The sequence below is a fragment of the Melospiza melodia genome, chromosome 1, assembly GCF_035770615.1.
Source record: "Melospiza melodia melodia isolate bMelMel2 chromosome 1, bMelMel2.pri, whole genome shotgun sequence".
Taxonomy (NCBI): domain Eukaryota; kingdom Metazoa; phylum Chordata; class Aves; order Passeriformes; family Passerellidae; genus Melospiza; species Melospiza melodia.
In genome coordinates this window covers 136,143,886-136,168,633 of record NC_086194.1, presented here as the reverse complement: position 1 = coordinate 136,168,633, position 24,748 = coordinate 136,143,886, and the positions used below count along the sequence as shown (strand labels likewise).

General features: G+C 37.2%; 1 protein-coding gene across 3 annotated transcripts in view; it reads left to right on the top strand.

The window, feature by feature from the left end:
- The window catches only part of TOX (thymocyte selection associated high mobility group box), a 217,082-nt gene that overhangs the window by 156,413 nt on the left and 35,921 nt on the right, over positions 1–24,748 (top strand). For 2 of the 3 annotated variants that reach the window (XM_063169176.1, XM_063169168.1), the window contains exons 4-5: positions 16,751–17,029; positions 23,583–23,813. In XM_063169176.1, the coding sequence (XP_063025246.1) occupies positions 16,751–17,029; positions 23,583–23,813 (510 nt within the window). The remainder of the gene's footprint in view (positions 1–16,750; positions 17,030–23,582; positions 23,814–24,748) is intronic. The other variant, XM_063169184.1, reaches the window with a different exon arrangement.

The following is a 24,748-nucleotide window of genomic DNA, read 5'->3' as shown; positions in this document are numbered from 1 at the left end:
TTTGAAATTGCACATTTAATGCTAAATTATAACTAACGCTATGGATTCACAAAGTGACATGAAGAAAAGAGGCAAGAATAACCTCCAGCAAGTGTGCTACCACATCCCTGAGGTCTGGCTGAATCCAGTGTAAGTGTTTTTTCAGACATCTCAAGGGAGGTGTATATTGCACCCCTAGGAGCAGTCACCTCCCTCCTTGCTTCTGGCATGACAGTGCCAGAGGCAGACATGGTACCTCTGGAAATGTGGAAAGAATCTTGCTCCTCCACCATTCATGTGCACCATCACCCGGAGTTGCTCACTTTTGCTCCAAATCTCAGTGGTAACCAGATGATGGTTTCACTTCTAGCATCTCATGTGTGCTGTAATGTGTGAAATGTATGTGAAACACAGTCTTGCAAAGAGGCAGGAAAATCAGCTTTGGGGGGAAAAAAATCATCTTTGTAAAAGATGGTGAGAATAGGGCTGCTTTTAAAGAATTCTGGAAATGGGCAGCAGTGGCAGCAGCTTGGAGTCCAAAACCTAAGGGTTCATTTTGCAGAATATTTTAGACAAATATTAAAGCTAAACCATATACAACAGTGTACATTTACAATGTGTACATTGAAATGTGAGTTATGTTGGGGGATCATCCTGATATGTTGTAGCATAGCAGTTCATACATTTTCTGATCCTGACTTTCTGAGGCCTTGGGAGCCAAAGTAAAGCTTAGCTCCTTGATGCATATGCAGCTCGGTGAGGCTTGGCTTCTTAAGCATGTCAGATGAGATCAAGCTTTGCAAATGCTCACAAGTTAACTAGCCAGACCTGCCATCTCAGAGCTCCACTGGAAAATAACCCAAAGCCATGTGTCATGTGTCCACACCTCTGAGAAGGACACATGGATAGATTGTTCAGGTCAGCCTACACACTGCAGTTTGGGAGGAACAAATTAGGTAACAGTGGGATAGCAATTAGGAATAGCTGCTTCATTCAGCAGTTTTTAGAAGACTAAGTAGCATGGCACTCATTTCAGTGAACATCTGCTACATAAATTAAATAGTTTCCAGGAGTTATCACAGAAATTGAAAGCTGTGTTCTAATTCCACCTCCTGTATTTTACTGTTATTCCTAGTTTAAGTGGGAGCGTAACTGCACAAAATTCTCGCTTTAAAATGTACACCTATATCATGCTTTCTGAATTCTTTATTAAAGTCAAGGTTTAATTTAGTTATTAAACATTTTCTTAAACAGTTTTTCCTTACATTCAGAATGGGATATAGTTGAATCATCTCTCATCTTGCTATCAGTATATATTATTCTATACATAACTTTTTTTAAATACTCTCTTGTATTGATAACCTCCCTAATTTAATTACATTAAGTACTGAAACATATTTATTTCTCCCATGAGAAAACACTGTAACTTTATTGTTACAAGAACTGAATTCAGAGAATGTAGATTTACAGTACTTGTTCTGCTTCTTTAAAAAACTCATTTATTTCTCTGTGTGGGAGAGCACTTTGCATTTCACCAATATGTTTAGGAAAACAAGATGTCCACAAGATAGTGTGCAAATAACTCATTAAGATTGGTATTTCTAAATATATAAGAAACTATAGCCCTGGTTTATGTCCCATCAGTGTCAAAAGAAAGAAAAAAATGCTGGTTTTTTTCTGTCCCTGAATCAGAATCTCCATGCTAAAAAACATCACAGACTACGCTAAAGGACCATTCTGAGATGCAGGGCTACCTGATTTCATCTTTTTTTTTGCAGATTCTGTAACTTCCTTCCAGGAGAAGGAAAGAATTTCCTGTTGTAGTTTCTACAATATTAATTACAGCATCTGGATTTGCTAGAGGCAGTAACAAAAAGATGTCTCTTGTTAAATTGTTGACAGTAAAACTGAACATTTTCTTTAAAGTCTTTAAAGTAAAGATTTTCACAGTAGTTGCCAGCTACAGTGGACCAGTCAGAATTTAAAGATTATCACAAGTGACAACCACTGAGTAAGGGTAGAAATTGCATTTAACTGCAATAAAGGGATGCTCTGATGATTCAGAATTTTAACCTACATATTCTAAAATTTCAGTCTTAGAATGCTGCCCCAATATCAGTGTTAGTAAATAGCATGGAGTGAGGTGTCAGAAAAAAGAATTAAAGCAAAATAATTAGAAAATTGAAAAGCATGAAAATTGAAAAGTGTGGCATTTATGTGGGCACAACTACTCACCTATAGTTTAGCTGGGGAAATTAAAATTATCCAATGAATTTTAACACCTTGTAGAGTTCTTTTATCTCCTTTGAGCATGTTTATTTTTGCTAGTCCCAAAATTTAAAAATTAATTTCAAGCTGAAAAATTTGAGCATCACATTGATATAAATCAGAAGTACTTCTAGTGTGTTCAGTCTACCAACATTGTTTGCAAACATATCAAGATTAATTGGTCACAAATCTGCTATCTTTTTCTAAAATTAGGGAAAACATTTTGGATGCAAGGACAGCTTGTCAGACTCCAGACTGCAACAGATACAGAGGATGCTAGGCCTCAGTGTAGAAGGATGGAGACACTACTTCTTTGTTTCTTTTCATAATGCTGTTTTTTTTTTCTTTGTGTTGTACTTCCTAACTAGCAGTGGCAGTTACTTACATGCAAAATATTTTTCATTCAAACATAAGATTTAGCATCTGTTATGTTAAACACTGCAAAGCGTAGTTATTTTTCAGAGTAATATAATACCACTGATACAGTATGATATAAAGCAATGCATATAATTTTTCAGTACTTTAAAAACTAAGTTATTTTAGCAATACTTTGAAGAGACAGAAGTATTATTTGTTTATGAACAGGGATTTGACTGTTTGTTTGTTTGTTTGTTTGTTTGTTTTCTTGTGTAGTTCACCCCTTATATCTTTTTTGTGCTGTAATGGGATTGGTTCAGGTGGTAGAGAAATTATTTAAGAATTCAGTTTTCCATTTCTTAGCAAAATAGAGCCCCACTTATTATCCTATGGTTTTGTTGACTCTACAGTGCTGGCAGGAGTAAAATTTAATAAGCTAAAAAGATTAATTGGAGTTATCATGGGAAGCAAGTATTCTACATATGACCATATCTGAACAATCTCTCTTCAAAACCAACACTTCTTGTGGCAGATGTTGTTTGCTCAACTTTGAGAATAAAAGTGATCTTTTCAGGTGCCATAAACGCCAACCATGAGAGGTTCATGTGCACTGTATAAAAGCAGTTCAGAATTTTCAAAATAAATCTAGAAATTCTCTACATTTAAATATATTTTTTTAAGTTTTCAATATTTTTTCCTAAATATTGTAGACATAGGAATTAAAAGTCTTAAAATTGGCTTTATGAAAGATTAGGAGTAATTAAATGCATGGGCTTGATTTTAAGGTTTCCATAACAGGATGCAGTTTTTACACAGTGTTATAGAAGGCACTTTAGAGTCCATACTTTTCTGTAACATGCATATTTTATATTTATTTTGGTACAGCTCTCCTTAAAATGCTATAATGTAAATGTAATGCCAATGCATTACATACATAACTCTTTTATAGTTAATGATCAAGGCTAACAGAAGCATCTAGGTATGATCTTGTATTTCCTTGTCTTCCTAAAAAGCAAAACAAACAAGCCAAGATTTTCATTATTAATGTGGTTTTAAGTGTAGCAACACATATATAATTTCTGGAAATGCCTCTCAGTCGAATGCAGTATATTTCCTTTATTCGCCACTGAAGGAGGACACTTGTAAACTCATTCAATTGCTTATCTGTAAACACCACTGGGCCCGTGTTTTGGCCTTACATTCATGAGGAACACATCTGCCTTTCTCAGATGAAGAGTTAGACACTTAAAATGATAATTTCACTTACTGTAAATTACACTACACATGTAGCTTGTCTGTCTGAAAATCATTTGGCTTCTTGACTACCAGAAAGGGTATGTTGCATATTGAATATAGGAGAAGAAAGGATAATTGAAGGAACTTGACCTCTCTAGTTGCATTACTCATGCATTACTCCTCTTTTAAAATAAAATGTACAAAAAGGCAAATGTATAGGCTGAAGTTGAATTTTTTCCATTTGGTTTTTTTTTTTTTCCATATGCTTGTAATTTACTTATTCCACTAGTTGCTCATGCATCCTTCATCATTCCTTCGTTAGTTATTAGTTATTAGTATTCATTAGTCCCGAGATCTATGTACTAAACCTGGGAAGGTAATTATGAAAATTGCCCATGCAAATTGGGTAAAGGCACACATAAATTACCAGTTAGAGACTTAGCTAGTAGTCTGCTTGCATATTTACCCGAACTGCATTCGTAATTGCAGCAATTATGTGAACAGTCATGGATGCAGTTTTGCACACACTGCAATTACATTTTAAAATTTCTTCATGAAGTGACTAAAATCATTACTTTGCTGAGAAAATCATGAGAAGGTAAGGTAGTTACAAAACTCATGATTACTAGTAGAGGATGACCCTATTCTAGGTTATAAATGAAACTTAAAAGAGCTGTACTAACGCCAGTGGTTGAATGGTAGACTGGCATGAATAGCTCAGCTAACATGAAGGCAGCCAGTGGCATTGAGAACAAGACAAAAGGCTGCAGAAATGCCTTTGTGTTACTTGGGATGTTCCTCTGTCATGTCATTTTAATATTATGTGAATTCTAAGCTTTCGAATTATTAACTATTCTCTTCCATAGCATGTGAGTACTTGCCTGGTCAGAGAGGCTTCCAGAGTTATCTTCTGGCAGGGCAAAAGTTTGGCACATAGATCCCATCTCATATTTGGGTTCATTTTATCCAATTACACTAATCTGGGTTAGACCTGTTACTTCGAAAATTAGAACCAAGGCCTCTGTCAACGAATCTGATTTATGGGCAGCAGAAGAATTTGGGGATTTCAGAACAAGCTTGGTGTTCTCAGAAGCCTGGGAAATATAAGAAGCTTTGTTGTGTGCTGTATGAATGTTATCAACTATCATCATGTTTTCTTCCAGATAACAGTAGGTTAGATGGTCCAAACAGATGTTAGAAGTATAGTATGACTATAGACCATCATCCAAGAAAAAAAGGAAAGGTGAAATACATCCTAGAGGTCTTCAGATTTTCTGTAAAACGAAGAAACTATTAATCCAGACTAAAGTATTTCAACACTTTGATGAGCTTGTGAGGCTATGCTAAGAAAACACAAGGGCCATTTCTTTGACATGTTGTCATCTCTGTGGACAGCACCACTCTCAACACAGAGTGGGTACAGCCTTCTCTAACTTGAGAAATTCTTTCTAAAGCCCAGCTTTGTAGGATCTAGGTAATGTGTGATGTTATCATTGTATCCATCACTTTCTTCACCATGAAGTCATCATTTCCAAAGCTTGAAATTCTTTTATTTCAGGGTGGCTTTTTTTAATGTCCTGAGCTCATGTTCTGTAAATTTCTATATTCACTATTTTCTACCTTGAAGACAGCAATTGATTCCTTCGTAATTTTCACTATGATACCTTTCTGTATTGTAGTAGGTTTCATACAAAACAGGTGATTTTCTTTGATTTTTTTCTATTGTCTGTGTTAGGATCTGCAGAACAAGTATTGTATCACAGCACATTTTTACCAAACACTCCACTGTTCTTCCTTGGCATTCAGGGATGGAATTAAATCACTGTATATATTATCATCAAATATTGGTTTCCCAGGTGTTGGTGGCTGCTCAGGAACCAGTTGAAAGTAAAAATTTGTAAGATGAATGAGAAAAAAGGGAATTTTCTCAGCCAAACCAAGGTTGCTGCTTTATTCTAAAGAATAATGGGACAATAAGAGCTTCATAATCAAAAAGAATAGACTGAATAATGAGTTTAAAAAGAAATAAGAAGTTGTGATTGCCCAAAATATTTCTTTTCAAGAAGTTATGGGTTTTGCTTTTTTCTCTGAAGTTGTTTTGGTAAGTTGATGAGGTTTTATTAAGTAAGATATCCACATTTAGAAATATCAAACCAGCAAAATAAAGATATATTCTTAATTAAAAATATAATTCCCTGGATTATCTTCAGTCACATGCCAATATAATGGACATCAACAAAATAAATTTACTAATTTTCAGCTTTTGAGACTGCTGGATATCTGTTCATCTTCCACATAGTTGAAAATAAAATAATTGAGATTTTTCCTGTTTCAGAATTATAATATTGGACTTGGCAAGATGCAGATGGATAATTACACTGGAGATGTTAAATAGGTTTTAGAGGCAAAATTGTAAATAATACAATACAGAAGAATGATGGACTTATTAGCATATCATTAAATTGCTTTTTCCCTGAGAGCCAAGCATATTTTTCATAGCTCACAAAAAGTATCTTGCCCAGCAGTAACACATGGGCTTAACATTTGCAAAATCCACAATATTTGACAATGGCATTAAGTTTATATTACAGAGGAAATTATGACAATACAATTACAAATATCAGTAAGTTTATCACTTGATAACAAGATCATATGTATGAAAAGCAATATTTTCTGAGTTAAACATTTTGCAGTCCTTTTGTTTCAACTTCCATTAGCTCTATCACTCATGCTGAGAATTTACAGGGCTGCAACATAGCAGCAGAAATATTTGTTAAAAGATTCTTTCACTAATGTTATTTAAACCATTCAACTCATTTTTATTAGTCTAAATTACTTTTTTTAAAGATTTTGGACTCAGTGAAAAGTAGATTCATGTGGGATATGGTGTGGTTTTTCATAGCTACTGGTATCAGCCAGAAAAATTATCTTTCCCAAGGAAAATTATCTTAGTCCAGAAACACTCAAAATGCACAAACAAAATGTGAATGACTGTGGATTTCAGGTGAATGATGAATTATATGCATTCATCATTAGTACCAGGGAGTTACAGGAAGGTTCCTCTGGTTTCATGCAGCTGCTCCATGTGGGAATGCGAGAGCGGGCACAGCACCCTGGATCCTACTCAGGTCAGAAATGGCTGGCAGAACAGTTTGCTTAGACAGAGGTGGAATTTATCAATGGGCCTTCAGGGCACTGACATGACTCTTCCTTTAGCCAGCCATGCCTGGAGTTACTCACGTTCAGACTTTGCTTAATGATTGATGCTCAGGGAGGTTTTTTTGCAGTCACTTGTAAGTTGTAAGTCACAACCCCAGACAGGACCCTCTGGCTCCAGGAAATAATTTCAAGATGCTCCACATCACAGTGCCCAAGAGGAAGAATATAGAAAATGGCATACTAGATCTGCCTGTGTGACAGTGGGTTCAAAAATCCAGCTTCATGTCCCATTGAAGTGGAAACAAGATCCATGAAATGTTTGTGCAGAATGGCAGGAATTCTCATAAACTTAATGATGGGGGTAATGAGAGGACAAATATCTTCTAGAGCACAGAGAAGGCCCTGGTTTTAGTCCTTTCTCTGCCTTCTGTGTGACAGAAATTTTCATTTTGTGAAAATGAAATTTCAAAGTTGAGGTTCCTTTGAGGTTCCTTCTGCCCTATATTTCTGTTCAGTGCCTAAACAGGTGGATGATACTGAAAAGACAGCCACTCCTCCCTTGCAAAAACTTCTTCAGACAAGTAGCAAACTTAGATTAAATCTCATTGACAGTATTTTAAAAGTTCTTTGTTTTAGTTATGTGCTGCTCCTTTGGGAAGGAATTAGCATTTCTTGTGACTGAGATGAGAGATCAGTTTAGATCATTTAGGGTTTTCCTGTAGAGATAGCAGACACAAGACGTCCCAGTATTGTACCAACCTTTCAGCTGTCACAGCTGGTTTAATGTGATTTTCTAACCAGAGGGAATTTTTTTAACTCTTCCCACATGGACATCACTATACATTGCTATACATTACCTGAGATGTACCCAATAGAAATTCCTTTTCTTGGTGGTAGGGAGGATTGGGTGGTGTGGTCAGGGTACCTTTGTGTGTTAAAGCAAACAGCAAACAGCATGTGACAGGTAATAGTCACAGTGCCCAACTCACTGCAGGAAGAGAGTTTGTCACTGCTGTGCTGAGCACCATAGGAAAAAACCCAGAACAGAACAGAGCAGAGCAGAACAGAATGTGGACAGAACAGAATGGGACACAATAGAGCACAAGCCAAGGAAGGTTACACAACCTCACACTGGTGACTCTGCTGTTGTTGGTCAGCCACAGGAGCAAAGCATTGCAAAGGCAACAGGAGCTGCCTGCATCCCCTTTTCTCTCCTGCCCTACACCAAGCACACAGTTAACATTATTTCCAAAGATCTAGTTTGTATTCCTAGACTTAATCATTTCATGTCCCCTGGATGCCTCTATTTTTATTGTATAAAAGAAGGGGAGACAATATTCTGTCTCTAAGGCATCTTTCTGACTTCATTTCTTTTGATGAAAGGCTATTGATTCAGGTGTGTTTGAGTGAATCTGTGAATATACTGCTTACTCAGGAGTTCTTTAGCATCATGAAAATAAATGTGAAATGCATTATTGTTTTCCTTATGCAAATAACAGCTGAAATAGAAAATTGTTATTTTGTCATTTGAAAAAAAACCCAAAAACACCAAAAAACAAACAAACAAACAAAACCACTTTAGTGATAACACTGTTATCAGGAGTTGTGTGGTAGAATGTTTGCCTTGTACCTCCTAGATTCCATTTGTCTGCTGTCAACCTATACCTTCTGTTAAGCATTAGACACTTCAAAAAAGAGAAAAAGATAACACAAATTATTCACCATTAATTCTTTAAAATGAGTCACTATTAAAAGCTTAATTGTTTGCTGAGAGGGTCCAAATTAGTGGACTTTGCAAGATCAAACAAAATTGAAGATATTTGTCCAAATTAAAATGGAAACATGCATCCAGAATATACCAAATGAACATGGATGCTTCTGTAATAATAATTTTATTATCTTCAGCTTCCAGGCCAGACTTTTAATTATGACCCTTTATATCAGGGAAAACCATGTACTCAGGATTAAAAACCTATTTCTTTAACTAGTCTAGTTAAAGACTGTGGTTTGATATATTCTATGCTACAACTTTTATAAAAACCAGAGAACACTTCTAATAACACTTTTCTAATTTCATGGTTCAGTGCACAGTCAGTAAAGATTTAAATAATTCAGAAAGAAAGCCTATTCTGTTTCTTTATTAGAAGTTTGAGTCAGGCAAATTCTTTGACATTTAATAGGTTTTTAACCCTTTTAATAACTTCTTATAATGAAATTTATTGGAAGTTGTTTTAAATAAAGGGTTATTATATTTGAGTGAATAGCAGTCGGTAGTTTTTTATGATTAGTTTTGAGACCTTGGCCCTGTGTGGCTCAAAGGATATTAAAACATAAAGTAGAAAAGAATGTTAATAGTCACCAAATTAACTGTGTACCAAAAAATATAGAAACTGTATATAACTGCATTTTTGTGATTATGTGATCATACTATAAAATTTTGCAGTCAAATATTGAGTATATAATAGCTTTAAAGGGGCTTAAGATCACTTACAGATCCAGTACTATATAAAACAACCTTAAGTGTTTTAATTTTTAACAGAATGATTTTGAAAATATTATTGTAGTAGATTTAATAGGAGTGGGGGGGTTTATTATTTTTAGTTTAAGGTTCTCTTTACATGTGAGTTCTGTGCTGTTTAATTTTAAGACTGTTTTCCTAATCAAAAGAAATTTTGAATGATCCTTTCAATTTATTCTAAAAAATGCAGTGGGTGTGAGTATATAAAATACTCCTGTGTATAGCACTAAAATATTCCCCAAATACCCACTTTCTTTAAAACTTAGTCTTTCATTATACAGTTAGCTGATACAGAAGAGAGTTATAAAAATGAGATGATGAAAACACACCTCCCCTCCCTCTGTTAGGTGGTGCTTGGAGTTATTCCTTTTAATGTGTTTTGAATGGTTCTCTGTGGTCGTTTCACTGTAACCTTGACTCTCATAAAAATCCTTCTTTAGCACTTGTTCACTTGTAGGTCTTCTAAAACAAGACTTGATTGGAAATATGATTTCTCCTTTAGCTTCATGGAAACAAAGACCTGATAAATTGTGAATCTTTGGGTTTGCTCACTCTTAGTTCGTGACAGGACATACATACCAAGTACCAGTTTTAGTCGCTCTAATCAGTAAACTCAAACTTCCTGTCAGATTTCAGATCTCCAAATATTTGGGTCACTTTTTTGTTTTTCTCTGGTGTATAAATACAGATGTTTGAGTTATCTCGAGTTTTAAGCTCTCTCATGAAAAAGCAGTACCACAGTGGAAGACAACAGATAAAACTGCATGATTTGTGATTTGCTTCTTATTCCCTTGCCATTAATCTAGGATCCTGATCATCAATGTGCATTGAACAGCCACGAGGTACCATTGCTTCATCACCTGTATGAACTGAATAGAAGGTGTCTAAAATTGACATTTCTGTGATTTTAGATGCTCTTTTAAGTTTGAATGTACGGTTGTACAGAACTATATAATATCCTGTGTTGAAGGGGACCCACAAGGATCATTTATTCCAAGTCCTTGTTCTGCACAAAACATCAACAAGAGTCACACCATGTGCCTGAGAGCATTGTCCAAACGCTTTTTGAACACTGTCAGGCATGGTGCTCTGACCACTTACTTGCCTGGGGAGCCTGTTCACCATTTGTATGATGACTATTGATTGCATTTTGTAGCACTAAAAAAAAAAAAAAAAAATTATTAGGTCTTTTTGGTTTATCAAGTGTCTTGATCCTAAATTGTATAATTTCCCAAACACTTTCTTTCCCTTCTTTCTTCTCTTTTGAAGCCTTCACTTACAGAATCAGTGATTATGTAGGAATTACTTTTTTTCCTCTTTTTTTTAATGAGCATCTCTGTGTCACTGGAAAACATCTTGCAGATGTGCATTGGCTTATGGTAGAAGATAATTAAAATGCCTGAAATAAAAGCAGTAACATTTCTAAGGAAATTTCATGGCTTTTCAGGGGGTTGGCACAACCAGACTAATACTGCATTTAATGTAGTGTTATTTGGGAGCAGAGAAACATTCAGATTTAATACAGCACAGGTAGTAGCACAAGTTTCCTGGGAATATAAATGAGAATACTCCTATTAACAGAGACCCCCTCTGCCTACCAAAGAATGTCCACCTGGTGACTCAGGTGGGTCATGCCAGTGAAGAAAGGACACTGTGGGTATCTTCATAGATAACACTTAAGATCCCCTGGGGTTTTCTCCCATTTTTTAAATTAATTGATTGAACCATAACTTTGTATAATCTGAAAAGTTGTTACTCTCTAACTTACCTTGACCACTCAGACAAGAAGAACTGTCAGCCGCTTCTGCAGTGTCCATCAAAAATATTCACAAGAGCATTCAATATGTAGAAAACTATGCAAAAATAATTTCAAGAACTGCTGGTGATAACAGTAATAATGTCTGCTGTTCCTTGATATGAATTTTCTCAGAGTAGTGAGATATGTGAACTTTACTTGCTTCAGTGAGTAAGCCCTGTGTATTTCTCCCTATGTTTTAATGTTTTCATCTCCAGTGAATTATCTCTAGTGTTTCTTGCTTGTACATAGACCTGTTGTATTTACTTTGATCTGTTAAGGCAACCTGTCTTTCTTCTTTCATTTAGTGATAACATTTATTACAAATGAATCTAAATAGGGAGGGACAATTGGGACTTCTGCAGCTTTTCAGAGAGATGATGCCTCATGGTTATTAATTATACCTAGAAAAATAGCGTGAATTATTTTGCTAACAGCACGTTCCCTTTGAAACTGCCTGTCTGATGCTTCTCAGAAAAAAAAATATTTGCTTCCTAAAGCTACATTCTAGGACATTAGTTAAGACTCCTGAAATTTGACTCTTTCTGCATCTTGCATATGTTAACCAGCTTGTATCAAAAAGCTGTTAATTAATTTTGGAGTTTTTTATTGCTATGTGACACCTTCTGTGAGAGATGAAGGATTCTATCTGAATGCTGTGTCAGATGAAAATATCTGTATTTTGTGGACTTCAGAGCACAGTCTTTCAAGAAATATGAAGGTTATTGGATATAGTCCAGAGGATAGCAGAAAGAATGATAAGAGGTGTAGAAAACACAGCATATGAACAAAGTCTTTCAATCTTCAGGTTTAGTTGTTTAGAGTAAAGAAGAAAAAACTGAAAGGAAATTCATAACAGCCTTCTAGTGTGTACAACTTTTCTGTAAAGAAGGAGAAAAACATTGCTCATGTCCACTGGGAGCAAAGTAAAAAGCAGTAGTTTTAAATTACAACACAGGAGATTTAGGTGAGACATTATGGAAAAAAGCCCTTTCCACTGTAAGGATAGTTAAGCACAAGAATTGCCTAGGGAGGTTATGAAGAGGTTAGACAAACATATGTCAGAAATGATTTAGGTGTAGCTAATCCTGCTGTGAGATAATGTTGGACTAAATAACCTTTTGAGGTCCCTTCTAGCACTGTTTTCTGTGATTCTGTGATTAGGATACTGTACTCACAGCATTGTCCTACCGTGAGATGTTTCCTTACAGGGATGATATCACTGAATTCTGCGCTGCATGCTTTGCTTTGTTTTTACTGTAAGCTGATGGGATGAACAATAGTCTGATGTTTGAAGCTCTTTAGCCTTATTCTTAGTACCTCAGGAAATTTGAGCAGGGCATTAGGAGCTCATCTTCAACCAGACAGCCCTGTTGTAGTTTTGCACTACCCATGTGTCAATAAGGGGCTTTGGTATGCACCTTAGATTTAGGGACTTGTACTGTCTTTTAACTTGCAATCAAACACTTATTTGGCTAAATGCTCAGCTTCTGCTTATAAGCAAAATGCAAACAGAAAAAAAAAAAATAGACATGAAAAGAAATGTATCATCGCTTCCCCATTAGTAAAACTAAAATAAAATCAGGCATGTTCTAAAGCTGAATATAACTCAAGTTGTGAAACATCCTGGAACTGACAGATGGAGAATGATATTAAAGTGCCAGATATTATCATTATTACCTCATCACAGAAACCATTGAAGATATCAGTTTAAGACTGTCTTTATCCTCTGTAACACTCAAAACTCTTTAACTTTGCTCTTCCATTTGGCATTCTGCCATCCGTCAGGATTTCTGTTCAGCTTTGCATTCGGCAGGAGCGTGTTCTCAGTATTGCCTCTGCATCCTGAATATGGCTCCAGCACAGCCACACAGCCCTGGGCTTTGTAAAACTCCATCTGGAGGAGCAAGGAATATGAGGTCTCAGATTTTGAAGTAGTTTAGAAGAAATTGGTCATACTTTTTGACAGAGTGTATGTGTGATCAGTGCTACTATTCTGCAGAGATGAGGTTGTCACAGCATCTGTGACAGGGACACACCATTATGCCACAGCAGTGACCTGAGTGTGTAGTTTTCATGGCTGAGTGGGTTCTTGAACCTACAGAGGAGGTGGGACAGTTCTTGGTTTTGTTCATCCTTTAGGAACATGGAAGTTCATGTTTTCCACAGAGTGATCTCACAACTTTTTACATTTATGTGATTAGTTGCCCATTCTTACTGAAGGAAGGAGCAGTTTCCATTTTCTCAATCCCACTTTTTCACCAGGTAGAGGCAGGATGGGAGAAGGCAGGCTCTGCAGTGCATGGTAAAGAGGTGAGCCAGAAGCCTCATCAGCAGATGTGAATCACGTCTGTGGATCCTGAGTGCCACAGCTCTGTGAGATGGACTTAGACTTCCTTGTTCTCTGCAGGCAGGTCCCTTAGGTGGGGATTTCTGGCTTAGCATCTGAAAGAGAAAATGTACTGTTAAACAAGCTTATTTGCTGCTTACACCTGGTTTTCGGCAGGTAGCCTGGTATTCATCTGATTTAAAAATTCAGGAGAGATGCTGAATTCATGTGAAAAGAAAAATACTGGGGTTTTTTACTCCGCCACTTCATTTGCAGTCCTCAGAATTTCCCTGGTGAAGGGTTCTCTTGCAAATATGTATACACATGTATTTTGTATGGGGCTACATTCAGTACTGTTCAGTTGTTATATTATCTGAAAACACAGCCTATGTTCAATACTGGAGTTAAATTATATCACAGACTGTTTAAGAATATATGTTGTTTAAAGAAGACAAACACAGAATGTTCTGTATTATCTATCTGATATTTGAAGCTCTTAAAGGAGAGATCTTTTTAAATAATAGCAGAATCAGAGAATCACAGAATGGGTCGTGCTGGAAGGGACCACAGTGGGTCATCTGGTCCAGGCTTCCTGCTAAGGCAGGGTCATTCCAGAGCACATGGCACAGGATTGCATCTAGATGGTTCTTGGATATCTCCAGTGAGGGAGACTCCACAATCTCTCTGGGCAATCTGTTCCAGTGCACAGTTACCACTCCCTCACACAATAAAGAATTTCTTCCACATCTTCAGGTAGAGCTTCCTGTGCATCAGTTAAGGCAATTGTATCATATTTTATTTGAGGGAAAGTAATTAATATGGTAGCCCTTGCTCTGCTTCTAGAGATAGATCATTTTGAAGTTCATTCAAAATAAGAGTTAGGAGTTTCATATCATGGTTGTTACATTTCTAGAGTTCATAAAATCATTAGGATACCTACCCTTCCTAAAAAGCAGTCAAGCCTTTCCAGCCTTTCCTGGAAGGGTTTATTCTGCACCACGAGATGCTGCCCCATGAAAACCCAAGGGCTCAGCCCCTGCAGGGTGCAGGGTGCCTGGGGAGGGCACACACCCACTCTGAGTGCTGCAGACAGGGTCAAGGGAAGGCTCTGGGGAGGGTTGTGCTCCCTGTGCCCAGCACATGAGAGACTGTGTGGGTTCCCATCCCTTTACTGTTTGCCCCATGTTGGCCAAGAGAACCTGGAGACCCCCAGTGCTGCTCCACCTTCCCCAGCTGCTGCCCAGCTCAGCAGCTGGATCCAGAGCAAAGTGTCTGAGCAGCAGTTGCAGCTGCATGGGCACAACTGTCTTGATACAGATTGTCTGCTGGAGGCAGAGATAATGATTAGCTTTCAAGGCTAATATGCTTGGCAAGGAGGGAGCTGATACTGGAGGGGAGGGACCAAGAAATCAGTAGTAATTTAAAAATATAAATGTCTACCAGGATTCAAATTTCAGCCTTCAATTGATTTCATCCACTGTGCTCTCTGTGCTCATCTCCTCCGGTGCTTTAGTAGTCATTAAATGAACTTGGAAAACAAGTTTGTATCGATAACTCTTTTTACCAAAAGCTATTAATTTCTAAAATAACATAAATACAGGTATAATTGTGATGTCACATTGTCAGAAGCCAATTCAAATGCTTTCAGAGATACAAGTACATGTAAAGTGGTAAGTATGCCATAACTAATGGTATTATTAGCTTGATTTACTGCCAACCAGTCATTTTTATGAAAATCAATCCCCAAGCTCATAAAATAAAATATCTCCCAAAAATTGTCACATTTTTACAGTCAATAATAAGAGAAAAGGTGCAGTTATGGGTTTTATCTTTACTTTTTCCTATGTGTTACTGGTTGAAAGGTATCTTACAGATTGCTGTGATATGTGGGAGTGTGTATATGAGCGAGAGATAGGTTACAGAAGTCATGAGCTATAAAAAGATTTTTAAAAAAATAAAATCTGAGTGATCTTTAGACAATTAAGATGACATGTCTAACAAAGACTGTCAGTAGAATAAATGTGGCTATGTTAATATATTGAACCGCTAACACATGTCCTTACCATAATGGAACTTACACAATGGTAGCTTCTGCCAGATTCTACTTTATACGTACACACATGTTTTCTGATACACAGAAAGACAACTGTATCTATTTCACTTCAGCTCTGAATTGATACTTCCATTTTAAATCACCCACAGAACATCTTTGCTTAAATCTGAGCTTTCTTGAAACTCTGTGCTATTTGTCATATGAGTATACTGAAAAGAGGTTACAGGCAATCTGCTGAGGTCTGTGTGTATGGTGCATTTGACCTCTGGACAAGAAAGGAGCTTCATCCTCCAGTGCTTTTAATTCTTATCCTTGCAGAGGCTGAATCTGTTGCTTGCATTCAAATAGTATGTCTTGTTAATGCTAAGAAGCAGTGACCCACATAGCACAATGGATTCATTTGTCAATCCTGCGATTTCTGAGCTTTCCATTCATATATGTCTTAGCATTAAATCGACTCAGAAATCATTTAATCAGTCTATCAATGCATCCTTCTTGTCAATGGTCTGAATCCTGAAAAGTCCAGTTTCTCATTGGGCAGCACCAGGGGAAATAGATTTGGACCCAATACTAGATATTCAGACTATGAAAATTCCATGCAGCTCCCAAATCGCAACTCAAAACCACCAAAATCCTAAGATAAAAAAAGCAGGATCTGGAAATTATCTTGAATTTTGAGGATGTTATTGTTCTGGTCTAGATCTGAACTTCAGAGTGCAAAGCTGTCCCTGTTTGTTAGCATTTCAGAAATACTCTACACACCGTTACAGAAAGCAGTGCCCTTTTGTTCCCCCATGAAAAAAAAACCTGAGCTTTCATTGCTTTTTTTTTGCTATTTCCAAGGGCTGAGGCTAGAGCCTGAATTCTTTTCAACAGTCAGTGTTTTGCAAATGTCAATCATATCCTTACTATGTTTATTTTCAGTATTTACATGTTTATTTAAGTACTTGCCATTTCCTTTAAGCCTTACATAGCCAATCAGGCCAGCCTGGAAGGTCTAAAGGAACAGAACACTTTATTAGTGATATGCTTAATACAGTTTTTTTCCTCTTGTAGATGCAAGATTTACGGAATACAGAAGGAGCCCAGTATAGTTCCCATCCTCAGATGGCAACCATGAGGCCAAGGGTTCAACCTGCAGATATTAGGCAGCCAGGAATGATGCAGCACGGGCATCTGACTACTATTAACCAGTCCCAGCTCAGTGCACAGCTTGGTTTGAATATGGGTGGAAACAGTGTTCCTCAGAACTCGCCCTCTCCACCTGGAAGCAAATCTGCAACTCCTTCACCATCCAGTTCAGTCCATGAAGATGAAGGAGAAGATAGCTCTAAGGTAGGCTTAGATGCTAGGATTGCTGTGTAAATGGTGGATATTTTTAGGACCTGCTAAATGAATGATATGGCCACAGTTATTAAGGTGATACTTTATACATGATTGGTGGTTCACTGAAGTGAATAAAGGGTTATGAATACGGAACTTACAATATCCAGGCAATTCTTCAGGCAGCTTGAGTAAATTGCATCATTCCTCTTTGTGAGAGCAAACTGGAATACTGTTGGACACTGAAAGGAGAAAGGATAGTCATTCCTTTAGGACTTTAGGGTTGAGTTTTCTCACTTGCATAGCAGGGATGTTTGTTCCCAGTTAAAGATCAAGTTACTGCTATAAAAAGTATGAACAGTCTGTGCAATATGCTAGTCTTTGCCACTTGGTCACAGGATGTGTAAACAGAACATCATAGCAACCAGAACAGAAAGATCCTATGAACTTTAAAAACCTTACCTTGAAAATCTGGAAGACCCTGTATGCATTCATACTTTTGAGAGGTGCTGACACTTCATCATGACATGTTTAAGCTTCATTTTCATGTCAGTGCAGGAATGAAGTGATAAGAGAAATTTACATAATAAATTTCTTGAAAGGATAAATGTCAATCTATATAGCAGGTTTCTCATACAAAAATCTCCCAAATCTCCCAAAATCCTGAAAACCTCCCAGAAATACACAAGTGTATTATCTTAATTTTGCAGACAGAACAGCTGAGACACAGGAAGACTGGGACTTTGTACTAAGTCATCCCTTAAACTAGTAATAAAGCATGTTGAAGCTGGGGACCTGCTTAGCTCTGTTTTGTGGTCACTAGGAAAAAGCAGCCCTCTTAGAGCACTCCTGCAGTGCAGAGTGTGCCCCGTGCAGTGCAGAGTGTGCCACAGACATGTCTGGTGGGGAAAAGTTGCAGACTTGCAGGGAATGTGCAGAAAACATATTGTGAGTCACTGAGGAGGTATAATCCAGTCAAGAAATGTGAGTCTGATTTGTTTTAACATTATATTGTTTTTCATGCCTCCAGCTATAAAATAATAATGTAATTGGAGACATATGTTTTACTACATTTTGAATAAATTCTGAAAAAGTTTTATTTCAGGACATTCCCCTGATTTCACAAACTTTAGGTTTTAAAAATTACTGAATAATTCATACATTTTAAATGAGCACTTCCTTACTGAGGGAGACTTTAGAATATAGTTATGTAAAAATAATTCCAGGCAGCCTTTACTTTTTCAGAATAACTTATTTGCTACTTCTTTTGCATTGCTAATATTTTTACATTGCTGGGAGTGTGCAAGATGCTCTAAACTTCTGGAGAAAATATCCATTTGAATAATTTGGATTTCCTTTCTACTTCTATCAAGTATTTCAGTTATTAATCGATATTTTTCATGTACCTTTTGACTGTAGCACTTTGTGCTAACAAAAGTGTAGGGCTGTGGTTTAAAGCAAGCAGTAGTTATCTGAAGCTAATGTTTTTAATAGAGGACTACAAAGCACTGCAGACTATTTTCCTTATGAAAACCAAATATATATAGCATTCAACTTTTAATAAGGATGTTACCCTCTTTAAAATTCTCTTATGCTTAGTCTAAGCAGAAAAAGATGACAAATGGCACAATGCATGACACAAAATTAAATCCAGTGTGCTAAAGTAGATACATTGCCTTAAAATTATATTTATAATTTCACTGCTAAGAGAAAAGTTTAAAAGGATATTACATTTGGTTAATATTGACAGAGGCTTAAAGTCTTCTCCATCAAGTATGGTTTAAACAGCAAGCTTGATGGGGAGCAGATAATGCTATACATGTCTCTGTGGGATTTCTTAGGGCTTTGTGAAAACACCTGAGGCTGGCCACCAGTGGAGACAGGCCATGGGCTGGCACACCTGACCCCATGCAATGGTTCTGTAGTGCCCTCTGTAAAAGACAAAAGGGGTTGAATAATTAGCCTAAGTGTCTTGTTGTACCTCAAGATTTAAAGCTCTCCACTGTGTATCTTTTTGGCACAATGCTCTTCCTGGAAGCTGCCAGTGAGTGGCCAAGAATACTCAAAATAAATCAATTTTCTGTGGAGATCTTTCTCCCCAGATACAACAGTATTACATTTTATCAGAGTTGCTTTGGTGGGGCCTGTTAAAGGTCTCACTCCAGAAATCCACTTCCAAGTGAAAGAAGGCACTGGATGGGGACAGGAGCAGATAGATTGACTGTTCTGTCTCTTGTGAGAACACCTGTCTTTTAACTGAGTATAACTTTGCGAAATTTGGATTCTTCTCTTTGATATATAAACTATCATGCAGATGTGTGGTATTATTTAATAGATCAGGGCCAGAGCTCATTAGCCAGTCCTTTGTTAGCAATACAAATGCTGCAGTGATAGGGTTGCTGTTGTAGTTCGCTTTTTGTGCAGTCAGAGATGTAAGACCTCTCCCAGTTTATGCCAACTGAAATGTGTGGAAGAGAAGGCACTGGTCTTTTCATAGCATTTTTGGCAGAGAGGTCCCTAAAAACTATAGCTACTCCTATCTAAAAAAAAAAAAAATTACAGACATCTCAATATCCTGTTGATATTTATATGAATTTATAGAAAGAGCATGATGGAAGGTGCAAAAAATACATGCTTTGCATACACATTTGGACAAAAAATATAATTGTTGCCCTATGAACCACTGGTTTCCATGAATGAAGGAAATGACCATTTCAGCTCAATATGTATATTCCAAATTCCAGTATTAAGCTTTACAAACTGATGTAATTGTTCGTGTACTGAGCTTTGTGGATGTTCATTCCATGATAAATATTCGAATTGTTGTAAGCCTTATCCAACATACACAGAACTAATGGCAGCAGCTGCTAAATGTTATTTGGTAATACTCATTCTCATAAAAACTCTTTCATATAGGCTGTTCAGACTTCAACTGTCCTATGTTCCCTGGCTCAAAGAAAGGGAAAGGAGCTGCATTGTAGAGGGCTCAGTTTCCCTTCATGCTATTGCTCTAAAGGCAGGACAGCTGAGGTGGCTTGACCATGAGATCAGTGACAACTGTAGCATAGTTGTAAGGCTGGATATACATTCAGGGAGCTGCTAAGACCATGGAACTGTGAAATGTAGCCTCAGACTGAGGGTATTGTCTCTGCAAAGAGTGCACATCACTAAGGCTCCTTAATTCTCACAAATCTCCTATGTGGGGCTATTGTTAGAAGCAGAAAAAAGGGAGAACTACTAAAAATGAGTAGTTGTAAGTAACTATAAAAACATCCTAAACAAAGTCACCACTTAGCACATGCCTTACTTTGACCACCTCAACATTGCAATATTATATTTCTGTAATTCTTGCCATAATTCACACTGTTGAATTGTTAAACTTGTACTTTGTTATTGCCAAGCATAATTGTGAGCTGCTGGAAGCATTACTGGTTTGTAAATAAGTATTTCTTCATAGATGGATAACAGGTCTTCTTCCGTGTTAATATGCATATCACTTATGGGAGAAATTCAAATAATGTATTTTAGAGGAAAGATAGCAAGAGGACTGCAAGTAGCAAGAATTAAATAACAGAAATACAATTACTAAAGAACTGCTGCAGCATATTCTCCTTATGTGGCAGAGGTTTTACAATATTTACTTTATATGATAGGAGTTATAAGTGGAATTCTGTGTTGTCTGTTCAGCCTATTATGCAGATGGTGCTTGATTAAAATCTATTTTAAACTACAGCGATTACTGCAAGATAGTGTGCATAAAACAGCTCTCCTAGCTCCATTAAAGGCTTTGGTACTATTGCAGTTTATTTTAAATATGCTTATAGACATTTTCCAGGTTCTCAAGGGACATTTAGATATCAATGATGTGCCTTACTTGATAGTTTTAAATCCTGCACTAGATATTCTTGTGATCTATTACGTGTGCAACATGGTGAATATACACTTTTTTAAAGTGAAAGATTATTGCTTTCTTGTGATAAATAAGTTAAATACATCACCATAATTAAGCAATAAGCCATGACAGGAGGTGGATTACCATGAGCTAACTACACCTCCAGGGATTTTGAGGCACAAGTCTATGCCTAGCAGAATATATATGGTTTTTATTTTATTTTCCATCTGTCTCTGCTTTGGTGGTTAGAAGTGGAGTCTATGAAGCTGATAGACTGATGGGAGCATAAGGAAGACCATCATCTCAGCCATTTGCAAGGTTATTAGTACTGGAATTCTGGTATTCTTTTTATTTCGTTATTTTCATATAAGACAAACAGAATTTCCCCTGTGAGTACTCTGTTTTTAACAGTGGGTTTTCAAAGTCTCTTGATCATTAAGGTTGGAGAATAAGTTTTAAGAGCTCTTCACAAAACAGCTTACCAGAAGGCACTTACACTAGTTTCTGTAGTATATCACCTAGTTTAAGGGTAGTTAAAGTAATATGGTATCCTAACATACAGAGAACTTTTAAATCCCATTGGTTCAAAAGTAAACTGAAAGGAGAAAAATGTTAGTGAATCACACAGGAAAAATTTTAACTATAGAGGTAATTATTTCAAAGTCTTCTTGGTCATGGAGTTCCAGTTGCACTGGACTTCTGAAAAGTTCAGACTAATGTTCTCAAATTACACCCCTAGTTAATTGTACTTTAACTGCTAGTTTTGTGTATCCTGTAGAATTAAAAAATAGCAAGAGACAAAAAGCTGGATAACTTAATAAAGGGTATTTTGTTTTTCCATATTTTCCAAATCCTGACAATAGGCTGCATGTCTATTAACTTTGTATTAAAGTTGCAACTATTGTAACATAATGATCAAAAAACCAAGTAACTTCATTTTCAAGTTCTGGTCATTACTTTGTTGATGTTTTTAGTAAACCACAGAGATTCAGATTTTTCACTGTAGTCACTTGACTTCTGTTGGACACCACATATTGAGGCATATAGGAAAATTAAAAAGTCATTTTTCTCAAAATGTGAATTTCCAGCCATTTTCCTCGTGCAGTTCAATGATTTGAACACCTGTATCCTCCTGTGCCACTTGATACACATTATTAAAAAATAATAATAGAAGGAAGTGAAAGAAGTCATGCCTAGTAGATCCTTAGCCTAGAGCATACCATTTATGCTCTTGATCTTCTCTTCTCTTAAAAATGCTTATGATGCACAGTGCTTTGGTCATGCCAACAAAAGAAAAAAGCTTTTCAACCCACTTGTAAGATCACACACCATTTCTACAGATACAGTAAATTAAGTGATCATGTCAAGAAAAGCTACTTTGCCATGGAGCTCCAATGTGTTGAAGAATCAGGTTATTGTCCCTTTACGTGCTTGTAAGTCATAGAACCCTAGAATAATTTAGGTTGGAAAAGGCCTTTAAGATCATGGAGTTGAATTGTTAACCTCATATTTCCAAGCTCACCATTAAACCATGAGCCCTGGAGCCCACATCTAGACATCTTTTAAATGCCTCTGGGGAGAGTGACTCCACCACTTCCCTGGGAAGCCTGTTCCAATGCCTGACAATCTTTTTGGTGAAGAGTTTTTTCCTCATATCCAATCTAAACTTCCCCAGGGGCAACTTGAGGCCATTTCCTCTCATTCTTGGTTGGCTTGTAGCTTGGGTCAAGAGCCCAACATTCACTTTGCTACAACCTTCTTTCAAGCAGTTGTAGAGAGTGATGAAGTCTCTCCTGAGCCTTCTTTCCTCCAGGCTAAACAACCCCTGATTCCTCAACTGCTCCTCACAAGGCTTGGGCTCCAGACCTTTCACCAACTTCACTAGGAAAATTGGGTGCTTTGGCATCCAAATGCTCATGTGGGGGCTTTTTTTCAGGTGGTGTATAAATAAAGCACATGAGCTTTCCTCCATACACCATTCCTCTTTCACTCCTTTCCTCAAACCATTTGCTTTTACATGAGCAGATATAAAAACTTCTCAGCCAAATCCAGATGGGTCAAAACTGTTCCTTTAAAGGGCTCTAAACTGTCTATACTGGTAAAGGTTTGTTTCTTCAGACTTTAATTACAAAGTGTGTAGGGGAATGTCTGTAACTTGAATTGCTTGGTTCAAAATCAGATTTTCTCCGAAGTCCCTGGAAGATGTACCACCAGCTGCAGAAGAAATTGATTTGAACAGTGGTCTGGGGTCATTCTGGGGAAAGATGAGAATAAGCAAAAGGTAGAAATGACAGTGTTTCTGCTGTCTGCAGATGGTTCATGTTGTTGAACTGATACTCAGGCTATAGAGAAACTAATTTCATTTTAATTTTCTCATCATTTTCTTGCTATAGCCACTAGCAATAAAACTTAGAAAAGGTGAAAAGATGACCAGATAGAGATTATAGCAATTATTTGAAAGAGGAATATAAATCATTATCCAAAATACTTACAGTGAATTTTATGCACGTGACTAATGCAGATAGTGTCAACATTTGGAATGTCAAAGATAACAATAAAAATTCCATTTCTGCATGCCAAATCCAAAGTTTTTGCATCACAGAGGCTGTAACAGTGGTTGGAATGAATTAAACTGGCTTTTTTTAATAGTACTTTCCTCATTTTATGTTACAGGTCAATGGTGGCGAGAAGAGACCTGCTTCAGATATAGGAAAGAAACCCAAAACTCCCAAAAAGAAGAAGAAGAAGGACCCAAATGAGCCACAGAAGCCTGTGTCTGCCTATGCATTATTCTTTCGAGACACTCAAGCAGCCATCAAGGGCCAAAACCCCAATGCTACTTTTGGTGAAGTCTCTAAAATTGTAGCTTCAATGTGGGACGGCTTAGGAGAAGAACAAAAACAGGTACAATATGTGCTGTAGCTCAGAGGCTTTGTTTCAGAAAAGTGTTATCAGGGTCATCTGAGCACTGTAGGCAGCTTCTTTTGTTAGCCAGGATGAAACTTGAATATGTGCCATCTCAGGAATATGATTTAAAGAGGCTGAGATAAGGAGAGTATAATTTTATTTTATCTGTATGAAACCACTAAAAGAGTTTACCTTGTTTTGGGATGTGGCACAAGTTTTAGGATTATATTTAGGAATGTTTTATGCTGAAATCTGTGGTCCTAGGATTTTGCAATGTCATTGCCCTGTATATGAAACTGCTGTGTACAGGGGCCTTGCTGCCAAAACTTAGAATATCTGAGCTCCCACTTGCAGATGTTTCCCTTCTCCATGATCCCATGATGCCAGGAGTAAAACTGGACTCACATTTGCTCCCAAACCACCTGGCTTTTATAAAAGAAGTTAGTGATGAGTTGACCCAAAGAGAGCTAGGGTGGATGCTGGCAAAAGGCATCCTCTAGCATGTATATGGGCTGTGGAAATCACTTCCCAAGGTTGCTTCTCTTTTCCATGGAAGGCCTTGGTTCTGCAACGAGGCCAGCAGAGCTGGACCTGAAACATTACAGAAATAATTCCAAGTCAGGCAAAGTTGTGTAAAAGTGGGCAACTCTGGAAGATCATCACATTGAAGTGGTGACAGCTGGCAAATACCATGGATCCACACTGTAGCATACCATTGCTCTTCTTCTTCTTCTTCTTCTTCTTCTTCTTCTTCTTCTTCTTCTTCTTCTTGTTTCATTTTTACTAACTGCCAGCAGAATGGATTGGATTGATGAAGGAACGGGAACTTTAAGAAAGAAACAGATATGGAAGGAAAGGATGTTCTGGGTGAGAGTTATATTGGCTACAGGAGAGCTGGACTGGGGTTGATGTTAGCACAGAGAGTGGAAAGG